General features: G+C 32.5%; 1 protein-coding gene across 7 annotated transcripts in view; it reads right to left on the reverse strand.

Moving 5' to 3' along the window:
* Positions 1-8,122: 8,122 nt before the first annotated feature.
* Positions 8,123-24,142, reverse strand: part of ADGRL3 (adhesion G protein-coupled receptor L3) — a 966,635-nt gene continuing 950,615 nt past the window's right edge. For 6 of the 7 annotated variants that reach the window (XM_074229353.1, XM_074229350.1, XM_074229351.1 and 3 more), the window contains one exon: positions 8,123-9,497. In XM_074229353.1, the coding sequence (XP_074085454.1) occupies positions 8,698-9,497 (800 nt within the window). In that variant the 3' untranslated portion in view covers positions 8,123-8,697. Of the gene's footprint in view, positions 9,498-17,631; positions 17,761-24,142 lie in introns of all 7 variants that reach the window. The other variant, XM_074229354.1, reaches the window with a different exon arrangement.

Genomic DNA, 24,142 nt, shown 5'->3' on the forward strand with positions numbered 1-24,142 from the left:
GTGTGTGTGTGTGTGTGATAGAGACAGAGAACATAGAGAAAGTGAAACAGAAAAAAAGAAAGACCATTAAAAGTTGATATTTATATTTCTAATTTCTTTTATTTCCAAGCTTCTGATTTGAGGAAGTTAGCATGGTATAATAGGGAGGGCACTTTGGTTCAAATAAAATTTCTGATACTAAATGTAAGATATTAGGAAATCATCTAATCTCCCAGAGCCTCAATTTCTTCATGTGCAAAATGAGGGAATTGGATTTCATCCTTGAAGGTCATTTCTTAAGATTTTTTGATTCTAAGAAGCATTAGAATGATTTATTGCAGTCAGCAATTTACTTCTCTAATCACTCCAAAAGACTGGATAGTTCTGAATCCCCAGTGAGGAAGGTAAGAAAGAAAAGAAAGTAGTAGTTTGGGCAACAGAGAAGTAGACTTGACAAGTTCTACCTTTGTCCTAGCCATTGTCAAACCACTTTTCTATCCCGATAAGACAAAATTAATTTTAATCGTAGCAACAGATTACTAATTTAAAGCAAAATTTAAAATAAAAGGTAAAAAAATTAAGAAATATTTCTTCCTCTTTCCCTTTTTCTCTCTTCTGAAAAGCTGGTTTTAAATTTTGTGGGTGACCTTCAGTTACTGCGGCTGAATTTGAAACATCCAAAGTCCAAACTTTGCTTTTTACCACATAATAATGTGACATCACATGTTCTTTGTTTACTGACTTTTTTATTGAGGTTTTAGCTCGAGGTTTTACATGTGATTGTACAGAGCAGTTAAGGAACAACCAAAAAAAAAATAGATAAGAAAAGAGTGTACAAGGGAGGAAAAAGCAACAGATTTCAGTTTATAAAACATTTATAGCTTATTGATGTCTTGGGTAAGGATGTTGTATATGGTAAATATTATACAACAGTATGACTGTTAAGAGACAGGAAGTGGCCATACCATTTTTTTTGTATTAAAAAGGCTTTTTTTTACCCTATGGTATTTTTTTGAAAGTAAAAAATAAAACCAGAGCTATCTGTGTCAAATAAAATAGCACATGTGCTAAAAAGTTTACTGAATATAATTCTAACTTACTTTGCAGACTGGAAGGCAATATGGAAAAATCTTTTCAATTGGTAATTCCATTTCCAATTTATCTGCAAAATAGACATTCATGGAGAGCTATGTGTAACATTGCATATAAGAAAAATAGGCTCATTCCATGAATCTTGATTTCTGTGGCTCATAACCAAAAAAATGGTTTATTTGTTTTAGGTTTTTTTTGTCTTTTTAGGGCCATATTATTATGTCAGATTTGTTCAGTATGGAGAACATCTGTATGGTTCACAGATAAGTTTCAAGGCATTATCCATCTTAGAAATAGAATGGCATATGTAAAACTTTATATTCTTATAGGATTAAATACAAATATAAACGTCAAAGAATTTTTTCCATGTCTTTCTTTGAAAAAAAAAATACTAGTTCAAAGCAAAGCATTTTGAAAAAAATTAGGAGTTCATGGAATTGAAAGGATTTTGATATTTTTATAAAATAAGCTTAAGTGTTGGCTTAAAGTGGAGGTACATATCTAGCCTTGCTGTTTCTCTTTCAGCATGGCTGGAGTCCCACCTCCAGAGAACACTCCCTGCTGATAGGGCAATGTATCATGGCCATGGATTTTGTTAAATGTCTATAAAGTTAACAAAATCTATTTTTTGGCAGAAGCAGCTTTATTACTTCTGCTAACTTTCTAAGGAAGACAGTGGGAAAACTTTTGTTTATTCCAGGGGAAGCAATTAATGCCCTAAAACTAAATTCTCTTGGTTTTTTGGATTAAATACATTATCTTCTCTATTCTCCTCCATGCTCAGCCCCTCCCCCCATTCACAGTGTATATTTTCTGTGATAATTCACTCTCCATTATTTTCCTTGGGACATGTCAATTTCCTTCAACTCCATAGATTTCTATACTTCTGGTCTAATGAGAAGTTTGGGCAACTTTTCTTAAGGATAGTGAGTGGAAGAGTATTTTTAGCAATAAAAATGAAATTATCTCTTTATTGGTTCGACTTTTTAACTCTCCCAAACTATTTCTTTCAGTTCAATATCTTAGAAAACCTTAAGATCCTCAAATTTGTCCAGAAGCTCTTGGGAATAGTTCTAGAGAATTGTACGGCTCAGTTTTCATGTGGTGTTTTCTAAGGGAACCAAGGAAGAACAAGCACACAAACACTATTAAGTGTGTCATAACATAGCAATATAAACAAATGCCTTCCTTAGTTGTGTCCTTTTTGATGAGAAGGCATGGATATTCTTAACATGAAATATATGAAAAATGTTAAGACCTTCAAAATGAGAAGTATATGAATAATGCTAAAATTAGGGTTCAGGGAATAAAAGTATTCTCTTTTGAATAAATGAGTTGCTATTTTAAAGAAATTATTTTGGAATAATTGATGGTTCTTTTGCTAATTCAGGCACCATGTCCCATCAATTAATCCAGTCCACATCCTCATGCTCTGTGTGTTTTTTTAATACAGTTCTTTAGATAATTTGCTAATTTCAGTGGAGATTATTTCCTCAGATACAGCTGTAATAATATTCTTTGTTTTCTTCCCAAGAGTCCACGGTGTTGTTTTCATCTACATTTCTAATCATAGCTTGATTTTACCTTGCAAAATTGATAATGGACATGAAGTAACAGGAAAATAATATGTTTGCTAATCTAAAAAATAATTTGAGACAATAGAATATATCAACTTCAGAGAGCTGAATTAGTTCTCAAATTTGTTACTTTTTTTCCTTCCTTTTCTCATTACATGATGTAAAAACAGTTTGTGAATAAGGTTATATACCTAAACATTTGTGTGCTTCACTATTGCAAAATTATATAGATTGCAATATCAGAAGCTAGCCCTTCTTCCCCAGACTATACAGATATGAGAAATTATGTCTGAAAAAGCAAAAATATGATTGAAGGCTGCATATCTCAATGATTCTTTCCCTTGAACCTAGGGAGGAAAATCAATTTCCAATGGAAACAAGTATGTTTAGTCAGGAGGAATGGAGGTGCTCCTGTTAAGGTCCCAAAACTATATGACCTATTTTGAGGCCCTAACAGAAAACTTTTTAATAGAGCATTCATAAGCATAAAGCCACGTGAAAGCAAATATTCTGCAATGTTGTCTCCTGACTTTAATGCTTTTCAATTCCTATCTGATTCCTGGAAGCGAGGAAATCTAACTTAAGGTATACTGAAAAGAAGCTAATAGTGCTGTGGCATGTCTTAATAATAACTACTGTATAAAAATGTGCTAGTATCACCTACTCTGAGGAATTGATTTATAATTCTGAATTATTAAACTTGATTTGATATGAATACTTAAACAATACAATGTGCTAGAGAGCATACAAATTTTATATTACTAGGATATATAATATTTTCCCAAATATTTTCATTATAGAAAAAAAGAATATTAATGTTAACATTTGGAGCAGTGCAAACAAACATATTTCTCTTTTGTTTCCTAAATAGGAATTGACAGGAATAAGAGCTTTGCAGCATTCTGCCAAAAAAAATTCAAAATCATTACACACTTTTACTCACATTACAGTATCAATAGCTAAAAATTTAACAGTATGATGAATCAGGAGTATTTATAGAAATATAGATTTAAATCTAGAAGAGGTCTTATAGTTCACATAGTCTAACTTCTTTATTTTTAGAAAGGAAGCAAGCCAGAGAACTTACTTGTCATTCATTCAAGTTCATTCAAATAACAAGTCATATTTTAGAGTTGAATTAAGATCTTCCGACTCCAAATCCAGAATCTTCCCATTCTGCTTACTATATTTGGTGGTTACCTAGTTAGGATCCAATAATCCATTTTTACATTGTCTAGACCCTTACCTTTTTCTCTACCCTTTGCTTGCTCTGGTCCCCAAAATGAATATCAAATAAGCTAATTTCTTCTTTTCTGTGACTTTGTAAAAAGTCTTATTGGTAATTAGAGGAGGAAACAACTGACTTTCTATAATTATATTAATATGCTATTATCCACATAACTCTGAAGAAGACCCACCTGGGAAAGACACTGACAAACAAGATGAGAGATCCTAGACAGGTTGCAATGAGATCATGGTTCCATTGAATTGCTTTAGTTATTTCATGTTATTTTTAACTATGAATTATCTAGAATGTACACACAAAATAAAGTGTCTGTGATGGGAGAGTGGTGTTAGTGGTTTTAGACTTATGCATTCATCATATTGAGAAATTCTCAGTATGGCAACTTTTTCTATTTATGCATATTCGCATAAAGAGTTTTGCAACTCTTTATAATCTGAGAGTTACCTGGGGGCACTGGGAAGTTTAATAACTTCCCTGGAGTCACTTAAATTAGGGTGATATCTAACCCTAGATGTAAACCTGAATCTTTCAGACATTAAAGACAGCTCTCTATTCCTTATGAACATATTAAAAAATTAAGCTGCCTTTTCATAAAAAAGCAATTAATCAAATCTTATTAATATTTATGGATTTTGTAGATCTTAATGGAATCAAGGGATAAATCACAGATTAAAACTAGAAGGAACTTCTGAGACCATCAAGGTATACCCTGACTATATATATATATATATATATATATATATATATATATATATATATATTACAGATAAAATTTTGGGTGGGTCTTTATGATTTTTTTAGGGCAAATTTCATTTCATTACTGTGACTCCTGAAATTTTTCCTATTTAAATCATTTTTGATTTTTTTTATTTCATAGAGCTTTCATGTCTACATTTAAATAGTATACATGCACAGCACATTTGCATCTACATTTTTCAATATTACTACTGAAAGCCTAAATATTTCCAAATTCACATTCAAGGATTTTTATTTTATTTTATGTTATTTTTATTTATTTTATTTTATTTTATGTCCAATAAATTGGGATAGCTAAGAAATTTAACTTTGCACACTAGGAGTGACATGCAAGAAAATTTTAACCAACTGTTCTCTAAATGTCAACATTTGGTAATGTAATTTTTTCAGAGACCATTCATTTATGTAGCAATTAATTTGCATTCTCAATCTAGGTGTCCAATGAGGTGAAACTAACTCTGAAAGAGAAAATTAAATGAGGTTCAAGAAGAATAAAATGTCATAAATGATTCAAATTTGAAAATAAAACCCAACTGGTTTATTTGTTAGTCACGATTTTTACTTCTAATTATCAACATAACATCAGAAATACCTTTGTTTGGTTTTGATGTCAGTTTCCTCTTGACTGAAAATCATTTCTCCCTTTCCAGTGAGGATATACAGTAAAGTGTATTGGGGGTATAGTATTATTCAAAAGACCATGAAAATCAGAGTGCTTAAAAGTGTGCCCAGTACATTAGAGGGTGCTTAATGCTTATTGTTTGGACTAGGGAGAACAAAAATAATCCACAAATCCAAAAAAACTGTCAAATCAGTAGAATATAGAAGTGCAAACTGAATCAAAAGTGGAAACTAAGGAAATGAAAACCTTGTCATTATCACTACCTTAATAGCTAAGTTAGTTATCCAACTTATTACATATACAGTCTTCTTTTCAAAGATAGGTGTAATTATTTGCTTTATCTACCAATTATTTTACTATAATTACATATAATTTGTGTAACAATTTCTTTCTGTGAATGTCTTTGGGATCTTGCTAATAAGTGTTTCTGAAAACATACCCTCAACAAAGACATAGAGGAGTTAAAAAATCTTGCCCATTTATACTAATGATGGTAACTGACAGTAATGGGTGGTCTTCTGCACCAGTTTTTCTATTTGTGGAGAAAACAAAATAACCTTTCTTCATCTCGGTCAGTGTCAAGGTGGGGTAGGCTACCTGTTTTAAATTTCATTTAACAAAAGACAAACAACAACAACAAAAAAGATAGCATGGAGGTAGCAACATCTGAAAACCAGAATTGGCAGTATCAGCAAGCTGAATTGAGGTAGTTTTCCCCTAGTCTTATGAAACAAGCTTCTCCTGGACTGGTTTGTGCCTATATTGACCAATTTTTGGTTGAAAAACCAAATGTCAGATCTAAGATCTGCAACCCACCCTTGGGTTTCTACAGTTACTTTAAAGAATGCTAAATGGGTTTCTCTCAGAGTCAAATTTTATCCTATGTACCTGATGGGTTAAATACCTCTCAGGTGCTAATATTGCCATAAAGTTTTTGAGATAATATAATTATTATTCTATTCTTCAATTTAGAGAAATTATATATGCCCAGCCCAAATGATTGAAAAGATCATTTTATAAATTACACTTTTGCAACTGATATTTGAGTCATCTTGTACACTGGCTTGTACCTTTGTTTCCATATTTAAATGTTGTGTAAGTTATCTATTAGTCTCTAAATTATATAATTGTCTCAGTTGACTTGACTTAGGAAATGAAATTCTAGTCAAACAATGTTTACATTTTGAAAGTTTTCAAAATTATGTAGATAACAAATAGCAATAAAATAATGCTCAAAGTCTTCCTAATCCTCCCCATTTGACCCTATGAGCTTCTTGGATTTAATGCTTACATATTGTTGATGAAGGTACTGGAGCTGTTAAAGAACTGGAGACTTTTACTGATAGAATTTAATTATTATTTCCCTCTAATTTGATAAAGGAAAATTGCCACAAACAGAATCTCAGAGGAACTCATTGCAAATTTATATTCTCCTTGCCACAATTTTTAGCAGCTTCTCACAAACAGGTCAAGCTATAACTAATATAATGGAGATCACAAAGGAGAAAATTTATACAACCAAAGAAATACTACTTTAAAATCTTTGATTGAATGTGGTTTATATCAGAGGCATATAACACATCTATATATAACCTGATAGAAAGGGAATTTGCCCCCTTTGTTTCAGCCTACACAAGTATTCCCAACCCATTTTCTGGTTTCCTTCATCTGTCACAGCTGTATAATTTTTGTGCTTAAGTTATTCAGCCAGGGAGGGTTTTTCTTTTGCAGGGTTCACTTGTGCCTTAGAGGATTCACAAATCCATTAGTTTCATATATGAAAATAGAAGGGGAAAAAGGCAAACGAAAGAAAAAGAAAATAAATGATTAATTGTACATACATCGATACAATATCTTCTAAATCTTAATCAGTTGTTTATTGGTTGGCAAACAAGTTTCACTTTTACAACAAATATTAGTAATGAGGTCATTCAACTTTAAGACCATACAAAATGGATCATAAATTAAAAAAATTATAATCTGTGCTGCTAATTTACCTCCTGAAATCCTACATTACTTAAAATCCTGTCAAATAAATAAATTTTTCCCTCTCTGGGAAAGTAATGAAAAGAGGATTTTCTTTTTAGTCACATCAAAATAATTGGATTTTTCAATTTGTAGCATGGGTGAATCAATTTCTTTTAACCAACTGCAAAACAAGTTCCTCATCTAGGAGCCAAGAATGAACCAGAAGTGCCCTTACTCCTAAAAGATTATCATTTATACATGCAAAAAGCCCCCACTATTTCTATAGATACTTTCAACTTCTTGATTCATTTCTACTGCCTTGGTGAGGGACTTCTTGCCCAATTGGCTTTATATTATATCAGCTGTGCATTGTAAACATAAAGTTTGTCCTGCTCTAATCTGCAAAAGTCCTGTTTGCAATATAGCCACTGAATAAAGATACAGGGTGAGGGAAGAAGATCCAATTTTTTTTTGTAAAAAATAATTTGTGTTTGCATTACTAGAAAATGATCCTTATAAAGTGATAGTTCTTATTTATTTATTTATCTGTTTATTTATTTATTTATTTTGCCCAGTGAAATATTAAGAAAAAAAATGGCCCCCAAAAAACTAATGAAAATCTTGCTCCTACTGGTAGACAAACTTGCAAGACCAGCACAACAGAAAGTTCTTTTTTTGTTTTTTTTTTGGGTTTTTTTGTTTTTTGTTTTCCACTACATTAACAGGGACGCAAGTTCTGGAGGAACGGAAAGCAGACTATATTTGCAATGCTAGTATCTGTACATTACATAGAAATTGTTCAATTTTTCTGCCATTAGTTTTATCATCAGTTAATACAGCAAAACATAAAATATGCATTTAGCATATAATTCTAGAATTCACTTCCATTTCATTAGAATTTTATTTTGTTTTACCTCCACAGCTAAGGCTGCTGTGGTTAAATCAAGTTGTGAGTGACCAAAAACCATTAGGTGATACAGATTGTGAATAAACAGTTTTGCTTTGTTATGTTTGTTTGTGCAGCACTCCAATCTAGATGCGTCACTGTTACTAATTTCAGATGCATATTCTGGCCTTTTTAAAGTCAGGTCCATATCAGAAAAGTAACAGAGCATCAAAGATGTTTAAACAAACACAGCATTAATTCAAGAAGGCCACAAAGAGTGCCATTTTCTTCATATCCCGTTCATTAACATAATGAAGTCTCTGTCTGGGGCGGGGGAGGACAAGACAGAGGGGGGAGAGGGGAATTTCAGCAGTTATCATTCTCCCCTGGGCTGGCCTAAAAATTCCAGTAAAAAAAAAAGTCTGAAAGTTTTTGTTTTTGTCCTTTTTGTTTTCCCTTTAGAACAGCATAAAGATTTAGGAGTACACACAATATTACCACTGCTTATATTAACTCAGAACAGTAAACCAGGTGTTAGGGATTTTGTTGGCTTAAATTTTTGCTTACTCTTCTATAGACTAGTGACCAAGTGAGCAGGTCCTTTGGAACTCCCCTCTGGGGAGGACCCCTCTTTGTTTGGAGGAACTATAAATCCATCACTGCTGCCTCGCCCTAGTTGGTAATAGGTGTGCAGTTGATGGACGTGGTTTCTGGAGCCTAGATTTGGCATACTTTTGTAGTAAACATCATCAGCATCACCACTTTTGGCTGGCGGGGGATCGGTCTGGGTGCTGGTGGTAACGCTTTCTGAGCCTGGCATAGCAGCCAGCGCGGGCATACTGGTATAGAGAGAATCCCTGTTAGGTGACTGGAGGTCTTCTGTGTGCTCGTTGGTCAGCAAGGGGAAAAAGCTCTCACTGTTGTCTTGTGGGATCCGCCTTCTGGTATAATGATGTGGCTGGTGGTTCTCTGTGGAATAAACTCTTGGGGGCAGCAAAGGGGCATCAGACTCTTCGTGAATGAGTTCCAAGCCCAGACTCTCCTCATGGTTAAAGGAGGTGGCATCATCGAGGACAATGGCATCATCTTCATTCCCACTGCCAAGGTTATTCACCAGTTTGTTCATCAGGTTCCTATTCTGCTCATTAGAGCGCTCATGGTTGTTCAGATAAGAAGGGATATAGTTGGAAGTGAGTTCCTTCAGAATTTTTTTCTCTAGGGCTGTCTCATTATGATTGTAGCCACGGTCAATGATTTGCACACAGTTGCTCAAGTACTCGCCGCTGGCAATGCTGTAGCTATTGCCGTGGTTACCATTCAGTGGTAGAGTATCCATGACACTTGTATCCCTGGCATTGTTCAGAAGCCCCTCTGAAAAACAGTAAAGAAAAAGAGGCTGACATTTGTATCCAGCTGTCCATTGAGGATGCATACAGAATTATATCTTTCTTTGCTATACTCTTACTGAGATTCAAATAATTTATAGAGACATATGATACAGACAAATATATGTGTGTACATGAATATACCTGGATATTTATGTACACACATAAACACATACATAGTTGGATAATTAATACAATTACATAATTTTTTAAACAAATTTAACCTTGAAAAAGGATAAAAAGACTTTAGGTAGCAACTCAACATTTCCACCAGTAGTCAGTTTAGTAATAACTTACAATTTACAATTTTGGTATTGACATCTTATAGCCATCAATTTATAAGCATCAAGCTTAATATCTTTAGCATTTATTTTATATGTTGCCTTAAAATTTTTTAAAAAATTATATTTATTTAAGGCAATGGGGTGAAATGACTTGCCCAAGGTCACACAGCTAGATAATTTTAAGTGTCTGAGGTCAAATTTGAACTCAGGTCCTCCTGACTCCAGAGCCAGTGCTCTATCCATTGCACTACCTAGCTGCCCTGATGTTGCCTTAAAATTTAAGATCAAGCTTGTAATCAAAAGATTACAGATTCATGAGTTTTAAAAAATATTCTATGGATTTGGTTTTCTTTTTTTCTGTAATAGGCACCTTCATGGTTAGCATAAGTTGTACTTGCTGTTCACAATATCAAGAGAAATTAAGGAATTTAAGGAAATTAATTTAAGGAAATTAAGGAAAACTTCCAGTATTTTGGGTAGAGAGATCATGAACAATAATCACTCAGAATGAGTAGACATGGATAGGGTGAGATCTGCATCATTGGAGGGAATACCTACATCAATGAAGTCAGATCTATTTGAATATTTGAATGTAATTGGGCCTTTGCTTCAAAAAGAAGGGATCAACTCCCAATTATCAAACCTTGCCAGATCTCTCTCTCTGACTTTTTAAACTGTAGTTTGGTGGAGGTCACTTATACACACGAGTGTCCCAGAAGTCTTAGTGCATTCATGAGCTATTTGACCTAAAACTTTTGGGAAATTGAGAATGTAATTCCTTTGAAGAAAAAAGCTGCTATTAAATTCTTTAATTATAAAGGAAGCTGTTAAATATAGCTCCACATATCTTCATGAATTTATCATCCCATGAGGAGATATTTAAGAAACCTCACATTTCATATATTATTTGTACATATATATACATATGTATATATATGTATTACTTGGTAAAAAAAATTCAAATGCAACTTCCAGAAATGATCACAAACAACACTTAACCAATAAAGGTAGAAACAAGTGGTTTTCTTGACTGCAAATATGGTTTAGGGGTCACATCACTGTAGAAACTCCTTAATGCACTGCTACCTTGTGAAAATAGAGCATTCATTCTATATCTGTGATGCAGTTTTTTTGCTTTATCTAGGACTATGCTCTTCAATGTCCAGTTGACAGTTATAGTGAAGTGGCCTGAATATGTCAAATGTATCATGGATTCCAGATGCATGCTCTGAATTTTCACAACAGACAATTCAAAAAACAACAGTAAAGGTCTTAAATTCAATGGCATCACAGACATAGAGTGAAGCTGTTTATTTTCATGTTAGAAAGTACCTCATAGACAATTCACAATGTTAAGAAGAAACAAAAAGCAAATGTTTTTAAAGGATTGTATATGATGGGTGGCTACTGCTGCTGAGTCTGTGACAGCATGTTGGATGATTATGGTTGGGTGACTTATGCATTGAAACCCTGCTTGTTATTTATGTTGTCAATGCATAAAATTGCAGACTGGAAACTGCCACAGCAAAATAAAGTGGGTGTACTGAACTTTAAACAGAACATAGTCTTATGATGAAATGAGCCATTTTGAAATAATGAAAGTTCATGACTTACTTTTAAAAAAAATGCTTAATTTAAAAACAATTTAACTCACACGGACAATTATATGAAACTCAGGAACTATGCTGATTATGTAACACAAATAAAGGAATCAGACAATAAAAGCATCTAATCTATATTCACATATATTTAGATAAGTAGATTCATAAGCTTTTTATTCTTTTGGTTTCAAAATTGTGAGATGAACTGTTTTTAATAACTACATCATCTATATGTGATGCAATAAAAGTGAACTAAAAAAAATTACATTTGATATGCAATGTTTAGCTTTACTCCCATACTTGTCTCTCTGTAGGGCTCTAAACGACAGCATGAAGAAAAGGAAAGAAAAAACAACAAGTAAGCTTACAGCGACAATAGAAGAAACATGAGTAAAAAGCAAATTGATGATATGCAGAAAAAAGGGTCAACAGAAATAATTTCCACAGCCCCCAAATACATGAGTCTGTGTTACATGATTTATTAGAAGTAAAAATCCTAAAATGTTAGTCAGGAAATAAGACATCCCCATAAGAGCATGCTTGTACAGTGCTTCTTAAAAGATCCTTCCTATAGTTTGTACATTTTAACATGAAGAAATAAATACACTTGTTAAAAATTTAAGATTATCACACAAACCAAGAATAACAGCAATTCAAATGAAATTTCCAATGGCTCTACAAATCGAATTCAAGGTCAGATCCCTGGAGGTGGCTTGGCTTCCACGGGGACCACTTCTAACCCCATACTTATACAACAAGAAAGTGAATATATGCTAGATTTTTTTAGCTGTTTGCTTCCCTCTATCTCTTATTTCTTTCCAGTCATATTTTTCTTTTTCTTTACAAGTAAACAAAAGTTTCCTTATCATTTATAATTAGTGATCATATTGACACACCCAAAAAAGAAATACAAAAATCAAAATTTGTGTCTCCAAAGGAAAAAAAAAAAACTTTCAGAATGCGGATCAATTTTCCAAAGGCCAGAAAAAGTAACATGATTAAATCAAATTGCAATTCAATGTCTAAAGATTGAAAAACTATTTTGACCCACAATTAATTTCTTGTTATCTTCTGGTTTGTGGCATAATCTTATTTCAACAGAGATTTTTACATTTAATTTCCTTTGTTTTGCACCTCAAAAAAACCAAAATTCTTACCCAAAATCATCAAAAAAAGGCTCCCCTCTCAAAACTTTACTTTTACTCAGATTATAAGAATAATCCTTCTTGATTCAGTCTTTGCAGTAATTAAAATACAACCAAGTGAAAAGCTACTGTGGTGCAGTACATTTAGGAGGTCTCAGTTATTTGTTGTAGCTACCTCCGTAGAGAAGGTCATTTTTGAAGCTTTTTAAATTGGAATGGACTTGGGGGGGGTGGGGAATGTGTATCTTCACACAACTGAACCAAGACTAACTGTGTTTCAGAATGCAGGACAAATCTTTTTTACACCTCAAACTTCAAAGCAGTTCAAGTCATTTAAGGGTCAATCCAATGTGGTAGTAAATTGTATAGAATTCTGGGGTCACTCAAACCTCTTTAAATTACATTACAGAATTTTGAAAATGAATGGTACCTTGGAAATATTATAGGCCAAACTTCAAATTTACAGGAAAAATTCAGAAAGGGTTGCTTACTTATTCTAGTTTATACAACTAGAAATTGACACAGCTGGAGGAACCCAAGGAATTCCAGCATCCATTATTTTGCAATCATTTTTACTTCAAATCAGGACCCTCTTTGACTTTGAAGGCCATAATGGGATATATACTTTTGCATGTTCTATAAGTTTTTAATTAGCCAACTAAGATGATTTCCTCAAAACACTGGTCTAACACTATCATGTGAATACAATTATTTGACATTTATACTATTGTAAAATCATACTTAACAAGCTCTTCCAATACCTTTCTCACTTCTTATTAAAATACTAGAACTTTTACTTTCTGATGTTTATCCCCAAATATTCTACAGTATTCTCAAAAACTTCATATGGAATCAAGAATTTAATAATGAAAAATCTACATTCACATATTTTTAAAATAGCAATCTCAATGTCTATTTGTATTTTTGATATGTTAAACATATTTAAAATAATGAATTAATATATCAAGATATTAGCAATCTCAAGTTTAATTGTTTTACTTTTCTATGCCAAGATTAAGTCTGTGCAACTATTTTATTAAACCCATATAACAGTGTCAAGTGGTGATTTTAATATAAACCAACCCAGTACATACCGAGCCACCTATATTTCATGTATGATTTCCCCTTGCCAGTTAGAATATAAGTGCATTCATCTGAAAGCATAAGATTAGTAGCAGTATGACAATCACCATGATTTATCACTTATTCATTGGGAAAGTCAATATTGTAATGACTATCAAATCTCTTAACATTTTTGAACCTAAAACACAGAGTAGATGAAGTATCTCACTACTATCTTTGAAAAGAAATGATTAAAATTTACAGTATATTTCAAGAAAACCATCAGATAAACTAATTTAAATAGGGAGAATAAAATCTGAAATAAAACAAAATTTAAAAAAATAAAAGCTAAAATGTAAAATCCATTTACAGTAGATTTGTATTTGGTTTTGTATTAAAAAAAACACCTTAATAACAATATTTAAGATTATTTTGAGGTAAGCAAAATCCCTGTATGCTCATTCAAATTTCAATATTTTTAATTGATTTAAATTAATTTGCCTCTGTTGAAGGGTCTGATCTTTAAGGACATTTCCTAAACCATGACTGTTACAGGAAATGAATTTATAAAACATTCCTTTTTTCATATTATGAACAATTTAAAAATACATGAAATTTTCAAGTAACTAAAAAGAATTAGATCCAAAATCAATTTTAGCTTAGAAAAAATTAGCTGTAACTTATATAAACTGAAGACATTAAAATATTAGCACAAGAGAGCAAATCAATGAAAGGTATCTGGACTTACTGAAGTGCTCATTTTGGTCCAGTTTAAACCAATCAAATTGTCAATAGACCATGAATGACAATAGTTAAAGTTAAATAACAATAGTTAAAGTGCAATTACTTTGGACTTGAGCTAAGGAGAATAAGCAAACTAAGCAACACTGTACAAAGTCACCCTTTATCCTATTGGTTAGCTAATATAAGACAATGATACTGTAAACCACTCTTAATCTCATATTTTTCTCCAGCTTTTGTAACACCTTTATCTCTTGACTTTCCTTCTGCTAGGCTGATGATTCTCTTGTTGTGTCATCTTCAAACTCTGGCATGAGTGTTTCTAAGATTCTATTATTTTTCTCTCTAAACATTTTCTCCCTTCCCTGATTCATTCATTCCCATAGCTTTGGTTAACCTCTCTAATCCAATGACATTTGAATCTATATTGTAGCTCAAATATTTCCATTAAATACTCCCTTCAACTGCTTTCAATCTGCCTTAGAGATGTTCTGCCAATCTGAACTCATTGCTTCCCTCTACAAATTGCTCCTCTTGACAAATTATATAGTTTTGTTGTTGCAATCTTCTAGTCCCCGAGTGTAAAAATGGTCTATCACCTTTGACTTTTCCTTCTCCTGTATCTTTTCCTTTGTGTTCCACCATTGTGCAAATGCAATCATTTTCTAAGTCAAGTCAGTATTTTGTTCATAACATCTTCACCTTGGTTACCTCTTCTCTATCCATGTTAAACCACCATAATTAAAGACTTTAACCTTATTCTTGATTTATTATCAATCAATAAGCCCTTATTAGAAAACTATTATATACTATTTTAAGGTACTGTGTTAAGTGTTAGAAAGACAATGCAAAAATGAAAGCTCCCCATTTTCAAGGAGTTTACATGGTGTATAATTCCTAAAGTGTGATTTTGACCATCTCTAAATGGGCTTCTTTCCTGCTAATGTTTTCTATATATGAATAACCAAATGAACATTTGGTTATAATCTATATCATATATCATAACCTATATATGCTCTATATTATAACTAAACCAGACAATTATTTGATTTTTCCTTTCTATTCCTCCCTCCTCACTCTCTTCTACCTACCATGAAACTCTACAGATCACATTCTTTCTATACCTCTTCCTGGTGAAATAATCTTTCTATCACCTTCTCAATGGTGTTTAAATCTTTTCAGCTCAACGTTATACCCCACTTAAAATTGTCTCCAAAAATCTTGTGCTCCCCTTTGCTACTATTCTGTTACCTTCAATGATGTATTTTTGAATACAATCTCATTTTCACATGTATAAACTTGCTTCATTAGAATGCAAACTCCTTGAGAGCAAATATTCTATTGTTTCCACTAAAAAAATTTCCAGAGCTTTGCAAATCATTGTGAACATTAGTACTTAATATATGTTTATCAAATTGAATTGACAAATGTCGTTCTGGAAGAGGGTTAAGATGGAGAATACCTGGAAAACATTATTGAAAAAAGAACTGAAGGCACTGGGATAAAACAAATCAGTTTTACATTAAAACTAGTGCTTTCTAATAATAGCAATAGATAGGACTGTTTCACAAGTTGGAACTTGCTTCAGGTATACAAGTTAAAGCTATTAGACATGCTGAATTGAGGGTAGATGCTCTACAAGTTCCCTTTATGTTTGAAGGTTCTATATAGACTTTGTGGACTTAAATTAATTTGAAAGGTTGCTGAACTATCTTTACTTCAGTAGAAATTACAATATTCTCCTTAGCTCAAATCAGAACTATTGTCCCTAATCATTTTTATAATTCTAAGCAATTCTCAAAATTTAGGCAGAATCCATCAGGCCATTTTCCATATCAGCGTAGACACTCATGGGAAAACTGTTTTATAGGCTTTTAAAAAACCAACACATTTACACAGAAAAATGCACACACACACACACACACACACACACACACACACACACACCTTCACACACCACTGTTCACTATTGCAAAATTCATTGCTTGCTGACTATTTCATGCTGGGTTTTTTTAGGTTTTTGCAAGGCTATGGGGTTAAGTGGCTTGCCCAAGGCCACACAGCTGGGTAATTATTATGTGTTTGAGGTCGGATTTGAACTCAGGTACTCCTGACTCCAGGGCCAGTGCTCTATCCACTGTGCCACCTAGCTGCCCCACTTGCTGACTATTTCAAAGTGTATCTCAGAAAAATAAAAATTCTAGTGATTATTTGGAGAACATAAACCTTAGGGAAAATTCCTGGAAATATTTAAATACTATTAAACTTCATTACAATACTAAGGAGTAGTCTATATTTGAAATTTTATTTTAATTTTGTTATACTCATTTCTGCAAAATGAATGCGATTTTGATCATACCAATCAAACAATCTTAACTATCCTTTTGAATATCTATTTTTTTGGTGGTCTCTCCTGAAAATTTCTTCATTTATCAGGGCAAAAATATCCCACAAATTCTTAAAATTATTTGTGTTCTAGATCCTATTATGATGCTTAGATCCTATCAAATGATAGTGAATCTGTGGTGGACTTTTGGGGCTTTTTTGTTTTATTTGATTGTTTTTAGTTAGGATGGACCCTAAAGATCATTTGATCCAGCTCCCTAGTTTACTTATGAGGAACCTAGAACCAGAAAGATTGATTAATCCATTGCAGTACTGAGATACAGACTCATGTCTTCTGACTGCTCACTTCTTTCTTCCACACTAACCTGCTATTCCTTAGAATTGGGTATATATTTATTCTATAAAATTATTTTATCTTGGTTCAAAATCACAGTTCCTGCTATTACAACTACCTTATAGCTTAACAAATTCTTTAAATTTCAGTTTTTAGATGCAAATTATGCCACAGTCATAATTTTTCTCACTTACCTTAAATATCATTTCCACTTCTCATAATGTATATATATATATATATATATATATATAATTAATTAATAAATATTCAATAAAGAAAAATACTGACAATAGGAAACAAATGTAGAAATAATTGACAAATCACAAACCAAGGTTACAAAACAACAACAAAGAAAAACAGATATCTTGATGGAGCGAGGGTTTGTCTAGCACATGGAATCCATTCATTTACTAAGAAAAGCCTAGGGGAAAATGGGAAAAAATATAGATCTAGATGGATGTGACAGGGAAAGAGTCTTTGTATTTGTTTCCAAAACAAAGAAAAGGTAGGAGAAAAAGAAAGAAAGAAAAAAGGAAATAAATGTGCCTCTAAAAGCCACACAAAATGCGACTCTCACTCAAAAAAATGAAGATAAACTCGAGCACACCTTGTGTGTTGTACATGCTCACAGAAGGGTTGTTACAGACGGCCGGTTCCCCAAGCAATGTATTATAGGGATTGTTAGTGCCATGAGGACGAAGCAGAGCATTGGTTATAAGATGATTAGCCATGGCTCCTGGAGCAGCCCAATAGAAAGACAGGGAAAAAAAAGGTCAATCAGGCAAATATGATTAAAAAAAAGAAAGAAAGAAAAACATTCAGAATGACAACAGTTGAAATAGTCTTGATTACAGGCAGCCAGCTTGTTAGACTTAAAAATACATGGCACTAGAGCACAGACATTTTCAACAAAGCACAGACTTTCCAAGTGTGAAACAACAAAAATGGTTCAAAATGCCAATAAAGCCACATTGATGGTACTTGCTTTCTCAAGATATAAGCAAGGTTATGCTCCCATGCTTGTTAAAAGTAAATGAAACAAACTCCAACAGCCAAAACAAAGAAAAAATATTCAGAAAGAAAGAGACTAACATAAAACAGTACATTCCTCCATTGTGGAAGACAGGGTTTTTGGTTTTGTTTTTTGTTTTTATAAGTGAAAGTAAACAGTAGCAGAAAACAAAACCTTGTTTATTATACATTTATGACCAGGCTCATATTTGGTGAGCAGTTGTTATTGGCAGGAGAAGAGATCTGAACAGATTATTTTTTTTTCTCTTTTAAGTGTTGTGAAAAGAAATAGCTCCAAAGTTGGTTAGCTTCTAATGCTCCATACTTGAAAACTCTACAGCAGGCATACTACTTTCATAGATTAGGGTTTTTATCAATATATTAATATTTATAAAGTATCATATGAGTGGCCCCTTTCAGTAAATTTGTTTCAAAATCATAATTCTAAAAATGAAGTAGAACAGTACTCAATTAGAAAATTAACTGATTTTATTTTTGCATAAACAATTAACCTAACCATGGCTCAAAGTATCACAAAATGAGAGCTGGAAGGACACTCAGAGGATACCTAATGGAAACCCATCATTTTGTAATTGAGGAATATGGGTCTTAGCTTAGTTGACTTGCCCAAAGTTACATAAGTGTAAGTAGTGAAGACAGAATAAGAATCCAGGTCCTTAGTCCAAATCAATCAATCAATCAATCAACAAGTATTTAATAAGTGCCTCTATATCCTAAGTCTTGGAATTGCTAGGGATGCAAATACAAAAATTGATATGTTCTCTACTCTCAATGAGCTTACATTCTAATGGGGGAGAAAAATTTAAAAAATAAATAAATACAGGCCGAATAAATATAAAGAGAATGCTTTTCCATTGTACTGTGCAGGCTATCAATTTAAAAAACATACTAGTTAAATCAAAATCAGTTAATAGAATTTGTAAAAACTGACCCTATTGTATTTTTTCTTTTTGTCATATTGAATGACATCCTCTTTGAAACCAAGGCCATAGTTGCTAAAGTTGGTAGTGGCATCTTCCAAAAAGACTCATAGCATTAGTTATTTCTGAAAAGCTGAATTGCTAAGGCAATCTAATTTGACTAAAATTGCTTTGCTTTTCTGTTTGTTATTATTGTTGCTGTTATTTTTAAAGATGTGCTGATTTCTGTCCAAAGACCAGGGTTTTTTCCCTGGCATATTTGTTTTAAACTGTTTTTGCTTCCTAATACTAAACAACAGATTTGATTGATATTTTCTCTTTCCATCTGGTTGTTTTGATATCAAGTCAGGATATCCCAGAAGTAAAAAGCTAGTCTTAGATCCTCTCAAAAACAGACCCACCTTGGTTTTTACCATGTTGCCAAATCAGGCTGCTATATTCCCCATTTCACAAATTAATTTACAGGGGAGAGTTCAAAGGCAAAAACCTTTGTCAAACCTATTCCAATAGAGACATGGAGGAGGTTTGTGACTAGAAATAAAAATTTATTTTAAATTATGAGAAATAAAATAAAAAAGATGGCACTAAAAATACTATATGAGGGCCAAAGAAATGCTACCAGAATCACATCTTAATTAGAGAATATGTTGGCAGATTTTTATCTCTGGCAGAAATCATGAAAAAGGAGAAACAAATGGCTATTAATGTACTTTTCCAGAGTAGAGTTCTACATGACTAAAATTATTGCCAGTTTTTGGGGGATTTTTTGAGAGAAGGAATATGTATAGCTGAGAGAGTAAAATGAATAACCTTAGACTACTTAAAATGTAATTTGAGGGATTCACAAAACATGTGCATATGTTTGGAAAAGAATCTTACATGTTGCATTGTTTTAATTGCACAAAGGAGATAGGGATAGGTGCTTGGCTTGTTGTTTCCTTGCTATGGAAAACTTTCTACCAATATAGCTTAGCACTTTCTCTGCAATTTATAAAGCTTTAGAGTTTCTTAGAGCTCTGATGTCAAACTAAAATAGAAAGTGGCATCACTAATCTGTACATAAAGATCTCTATTGGTTGCATGTTTACTTAGTTTTTAAATATAATGTTATCCATGTTTATGGTATTTTTTGGTATATATATATATATATATATATATTTGTGATATTATTTATTTTAAAAATGTTTCTCAGCTACATTTTAATTTGTTTGGAGGTTGGCACTCAAGTTTTGACTATGTGATTGACATTGCTGATCTAGCAATTGAGTGGCTTGCCCAGGATTACCTAGATAGTGAATCTAGGGTTCACTATACCCCTCTACTTCTATATTAGCTATACAATTAAATCTATCACTTGTGGGTCACAAAAATGGGATATTATTTTCTCACATTCTAATGGTATATCAATATTTTCTGTTAAAAAGTTATAAAACTGATATACTACAGAACTTTTCATTTAAAGAACAGAATATGTAATTAAAACTTAAAATTGTATAATTAATGGGCTACACCTGGCTTATGTCATAAACAAGAGTAAATATTCAGTGGTATATGTTGACTGAAAGAACTGGAAATGGTACTTCTTCACCATTCAAACCTGTGGTTTCAATAGCTGTGCTAATGTGTCCCCTAAGAAAAATAATATTAATCTTCATGTTTAAATCATCCCTATAAGTAGTTGACTAGAAAGTTAAATCATTGTAAACAACTAATAATGAGTTCAGGAAAACAAAACATAAATAAAAAATCAATTGTGTCTACTCTAAAATTTTGTTCATCAGAGACTACCTGAGACAACTAATAGGCTGGTTTTGAAAACTGAATTTTATGTCTTAGCACCTACTTGTCTCCATTGACCTCTTTCTTATTCAAAGAAACATATTACTACACATTACAGCAACTGAACTATGTGGAAAATAGGTAATAGGGCTTATTCACATTGCATGCCACTATTCTACCTTGAGATATAGATATAGATATATATATAAGGCTTGAAAGATAAAATATTCCCTTGCCTTATATTTTTTCTGTACTGATGTAAAAGAAGATGATCTGTGGTTTAGAATAAGGAAACAATTTTGTCTCCTGTAACGAACTGTAGCATGAACACTGAGCTGGGAGGAATCAAGCATAACCAAGAAGCAGATGACTCAATATTTCGGCTCCTGTGTTTATCACTCAATTTATTAAAGGCCTAGGATGTAAGAAAAAAAAGATTTAATCACAAAAAAGGAAAGATGAAATCCATGAGTGCAATTCTGATGACGCTTTAAAAAATATGTTAATATAGTGAAGTATTTTACATCTTTTCATACCTGCTATTCCTCTCCAACTACCACATTCTCTTTTATTTTCTCATTTTAAAAGAAATATTTTATAACATTCTATAAGCCATACTACTGGCCTAAGATGATTGAGTGCCAAATATGATTTTCTCTGTCCTCATGGTCCTGCTACTGAACAATTAAGTTTAGAATGACCATTAACAAAAGCATAAAGCACTGCAGTAGATAGGGATGCTTTTAGATGGCAATGAGGGTTGAACAAAAAATATTCTGTTGGAGAAATACGTCTTTTATAGCAGCCTGTTCAAAGAATCCTATCAAATCCCATGGAATCAGAATCAGATGTTGGTCATTTGCTGCTGGTAAGAAGCAGAGATTTAAATCTGGAAGAAGCCACAGAAGTCATATTACAATTGAGGAATCTGAAGCCCACAGAAGGAAAAATACTTCCCGTAAGTGGAAAAGTCTGATTTGGAATTCATGAATTCTGATTCAAATATCAGAACTGTTACTTTATTTTTCCCCCACACCAAGCTACCTTCCTTATCTTGAAAGAGTCAATCAAAATATCTATTTGTTTATAAGAAAATTCCCCACCCAGGTACCATTTGTCCCCCTCTCTTATCTTTAAGCATTGAGAATTTTTTTCCCCTGGAAACAAGATCTCAATCTAAGAGTTGTACCAATCATTTCTTGTTCTCTACCTTTAATTTTAAATCCAGCTGAAGAGAGCTTTAGGTTTGCCAAAACAATCATCTTTGGTTCTGGAGATTATGATTCAACTTAGAATTTGAGCAGCAGGAACAGAACAGTACATGTGAAATAAGTGATGTCTACAATTGTAAGTTCTGGTAGTTCAGTGAGTGTACTTGAGAGTAAGGACAGAGGGTTGAAGTTAGTCTTAATTGATTCCTTACTGCTATGCAGAACAGGCATCTTTAGTTGAATCTATTTCTTTTCAATACTTGGTGAATTCTAAGGACTTGAATGAATGTTGCAAAGGTCAATTAATGAACATCATTGACTACAGAATTAATTACCTTTGACAAAGGCTACTTATTCATGGAAGTTTATTGAATGTTTCTATATTCTCATTGATTCATTCTATTTCTGTGATTGTTTTATTTTGCCATGTGTCATTGTGTGACTTTTCTTGAATACAACTGACCCCTAGAATATGTTTAGATAACTTAAACATAGCCTCCTTTCCTACTTCTTATTTGTAAAGTTGTTTTTTGTCTCCACGTATCTCATACTTTACTTCTCACAGAACATCATTTAGTTGGTTTTTTGATTGTTTCTCCAATCTACTCAGGTCACTATGAGTTCTAATACTATCTGCCAGGATGCCATTTAGCTTGAGTCTTCCTTTACTTGACCTTAATGTCAGATTTATAAACTTCACCTTCTAGTGACTATGAAATTACAGAGGATTCAAAACACAGCAGTGCTTCCAGAGAGTCAATGACTTAAATTAATATGGTGAGCATGTTTGAAAATATTTTGAAAAATTTTCTGAGCTTTTCTCATCATTTAGGAACATGCCAAAAAAGATATTGGCAATCACTACCATTTGTTGAATGATGACTTAAAGACTGAAATGATAGTGAATTTTTGTCATTATCAAAACTTAAAAAGAAAAAAAGTTTTCTTCCATTATTGGGAGTGCTAAATATTAGGTATAATCTTGTAAATGGGACAAACTCTGAAATGTTTTCTTTCTTTACTTCTCAACAGAAAAATCAATAAGGCCTGGCTAACTAAGCAGATTTTTTAGGATTTGTAGAAATGATTGACATAAATACATAGATAAATAAATAAACAACACTTTGGAAATATAAAATAATACCTGAATCCTAACTAATATTAATTGTAAAGAAGAAAAACCCCTTTTAACCCATAATTAGCAGAAATAAGGAGCTCAAATCATGGTCTGAAAATTGGCTGTGTAAAAATAGCTATCCTTTCATCATCTGAGTTGCTCCTTCTGTATTCTAGTCATACCTGCTACCTTTGCTGACAGAAACAAGTGTTGGCCCTGCAATAAAGCTACGGAAGAGCAATTAGCTTTCTATTCTAAATACATGCATCTTCAACAAAACTGTCAGCTACATTCTAACAGCAGGATTTTTATTTTTGAAGGAAAAAAAGAGAGATAAACATAGCTTGATTTTTCAATTACAGGTTCAAGTAGAGGAGTTGGCAGGTTGGAGAAATTTTGTCTGACATGACTGGAGAAGATCAGATTCTCAAGATCATAGTTTAGTTGATAAAGAATTCGTGCAGAACCTCGCAATGTCACTTTTCTTTTTTTCTTACATTTTTAAACTATAATCATGGTTAAAGGTTTTGTCATAAATAGATTCTGAATAAATGAATAAATGACTCCTGAATGGAATATATATATGCATATATGTGTGTGAAATTGATGAATATATACATGTATATACATATATGTATATATATATATATATATATATATATATATATATATATATATATATATATGTTTGTATTATTATCTATCTGGTTACATTTTCCAAAGAATAGCTTGTTACAAAAATTATGTCTTTTTCCCCTGATGAAATTTTAATGGATTTTTTTTTAAAAAACATAGGTAGTTCCTCAATGAAGATATCATTTAGTGACAATATAGTATGATGAATTTAATTGAGACTTACATATCTAAAGAGACGTCATATTTTTAAAAACTATAAAAGAAAGCAAAGATAAGATGAGTGTTGCATGCCAGTTGAAATTATATCTTATCATTTGAAAACATAATTTGAACAATTCCTTCTTCCTTACAACAGGCTAACAAAGTTACACTGAAAGCCTTTAAAGTAATTTGGGCCATCTCTCTGCTCTACTCAGTGAACAT

This window comes from Macrotis lagotis, chromosome 3 (genome assembly GCF_037893015.1).
Source record: "Macrotis lagotis isolate mMagLag1 chromosome 3, bilby.v1.9.chrom.fasta, whole genome shotgun sequence".
In the NCBI taxonomy this organism is placed as follows: Eukaryota; Metazoa; Chordata; class Mammalia; order Peramelemorphia; family Peramelidae; genus Macrotis; species Macrotis lagotis.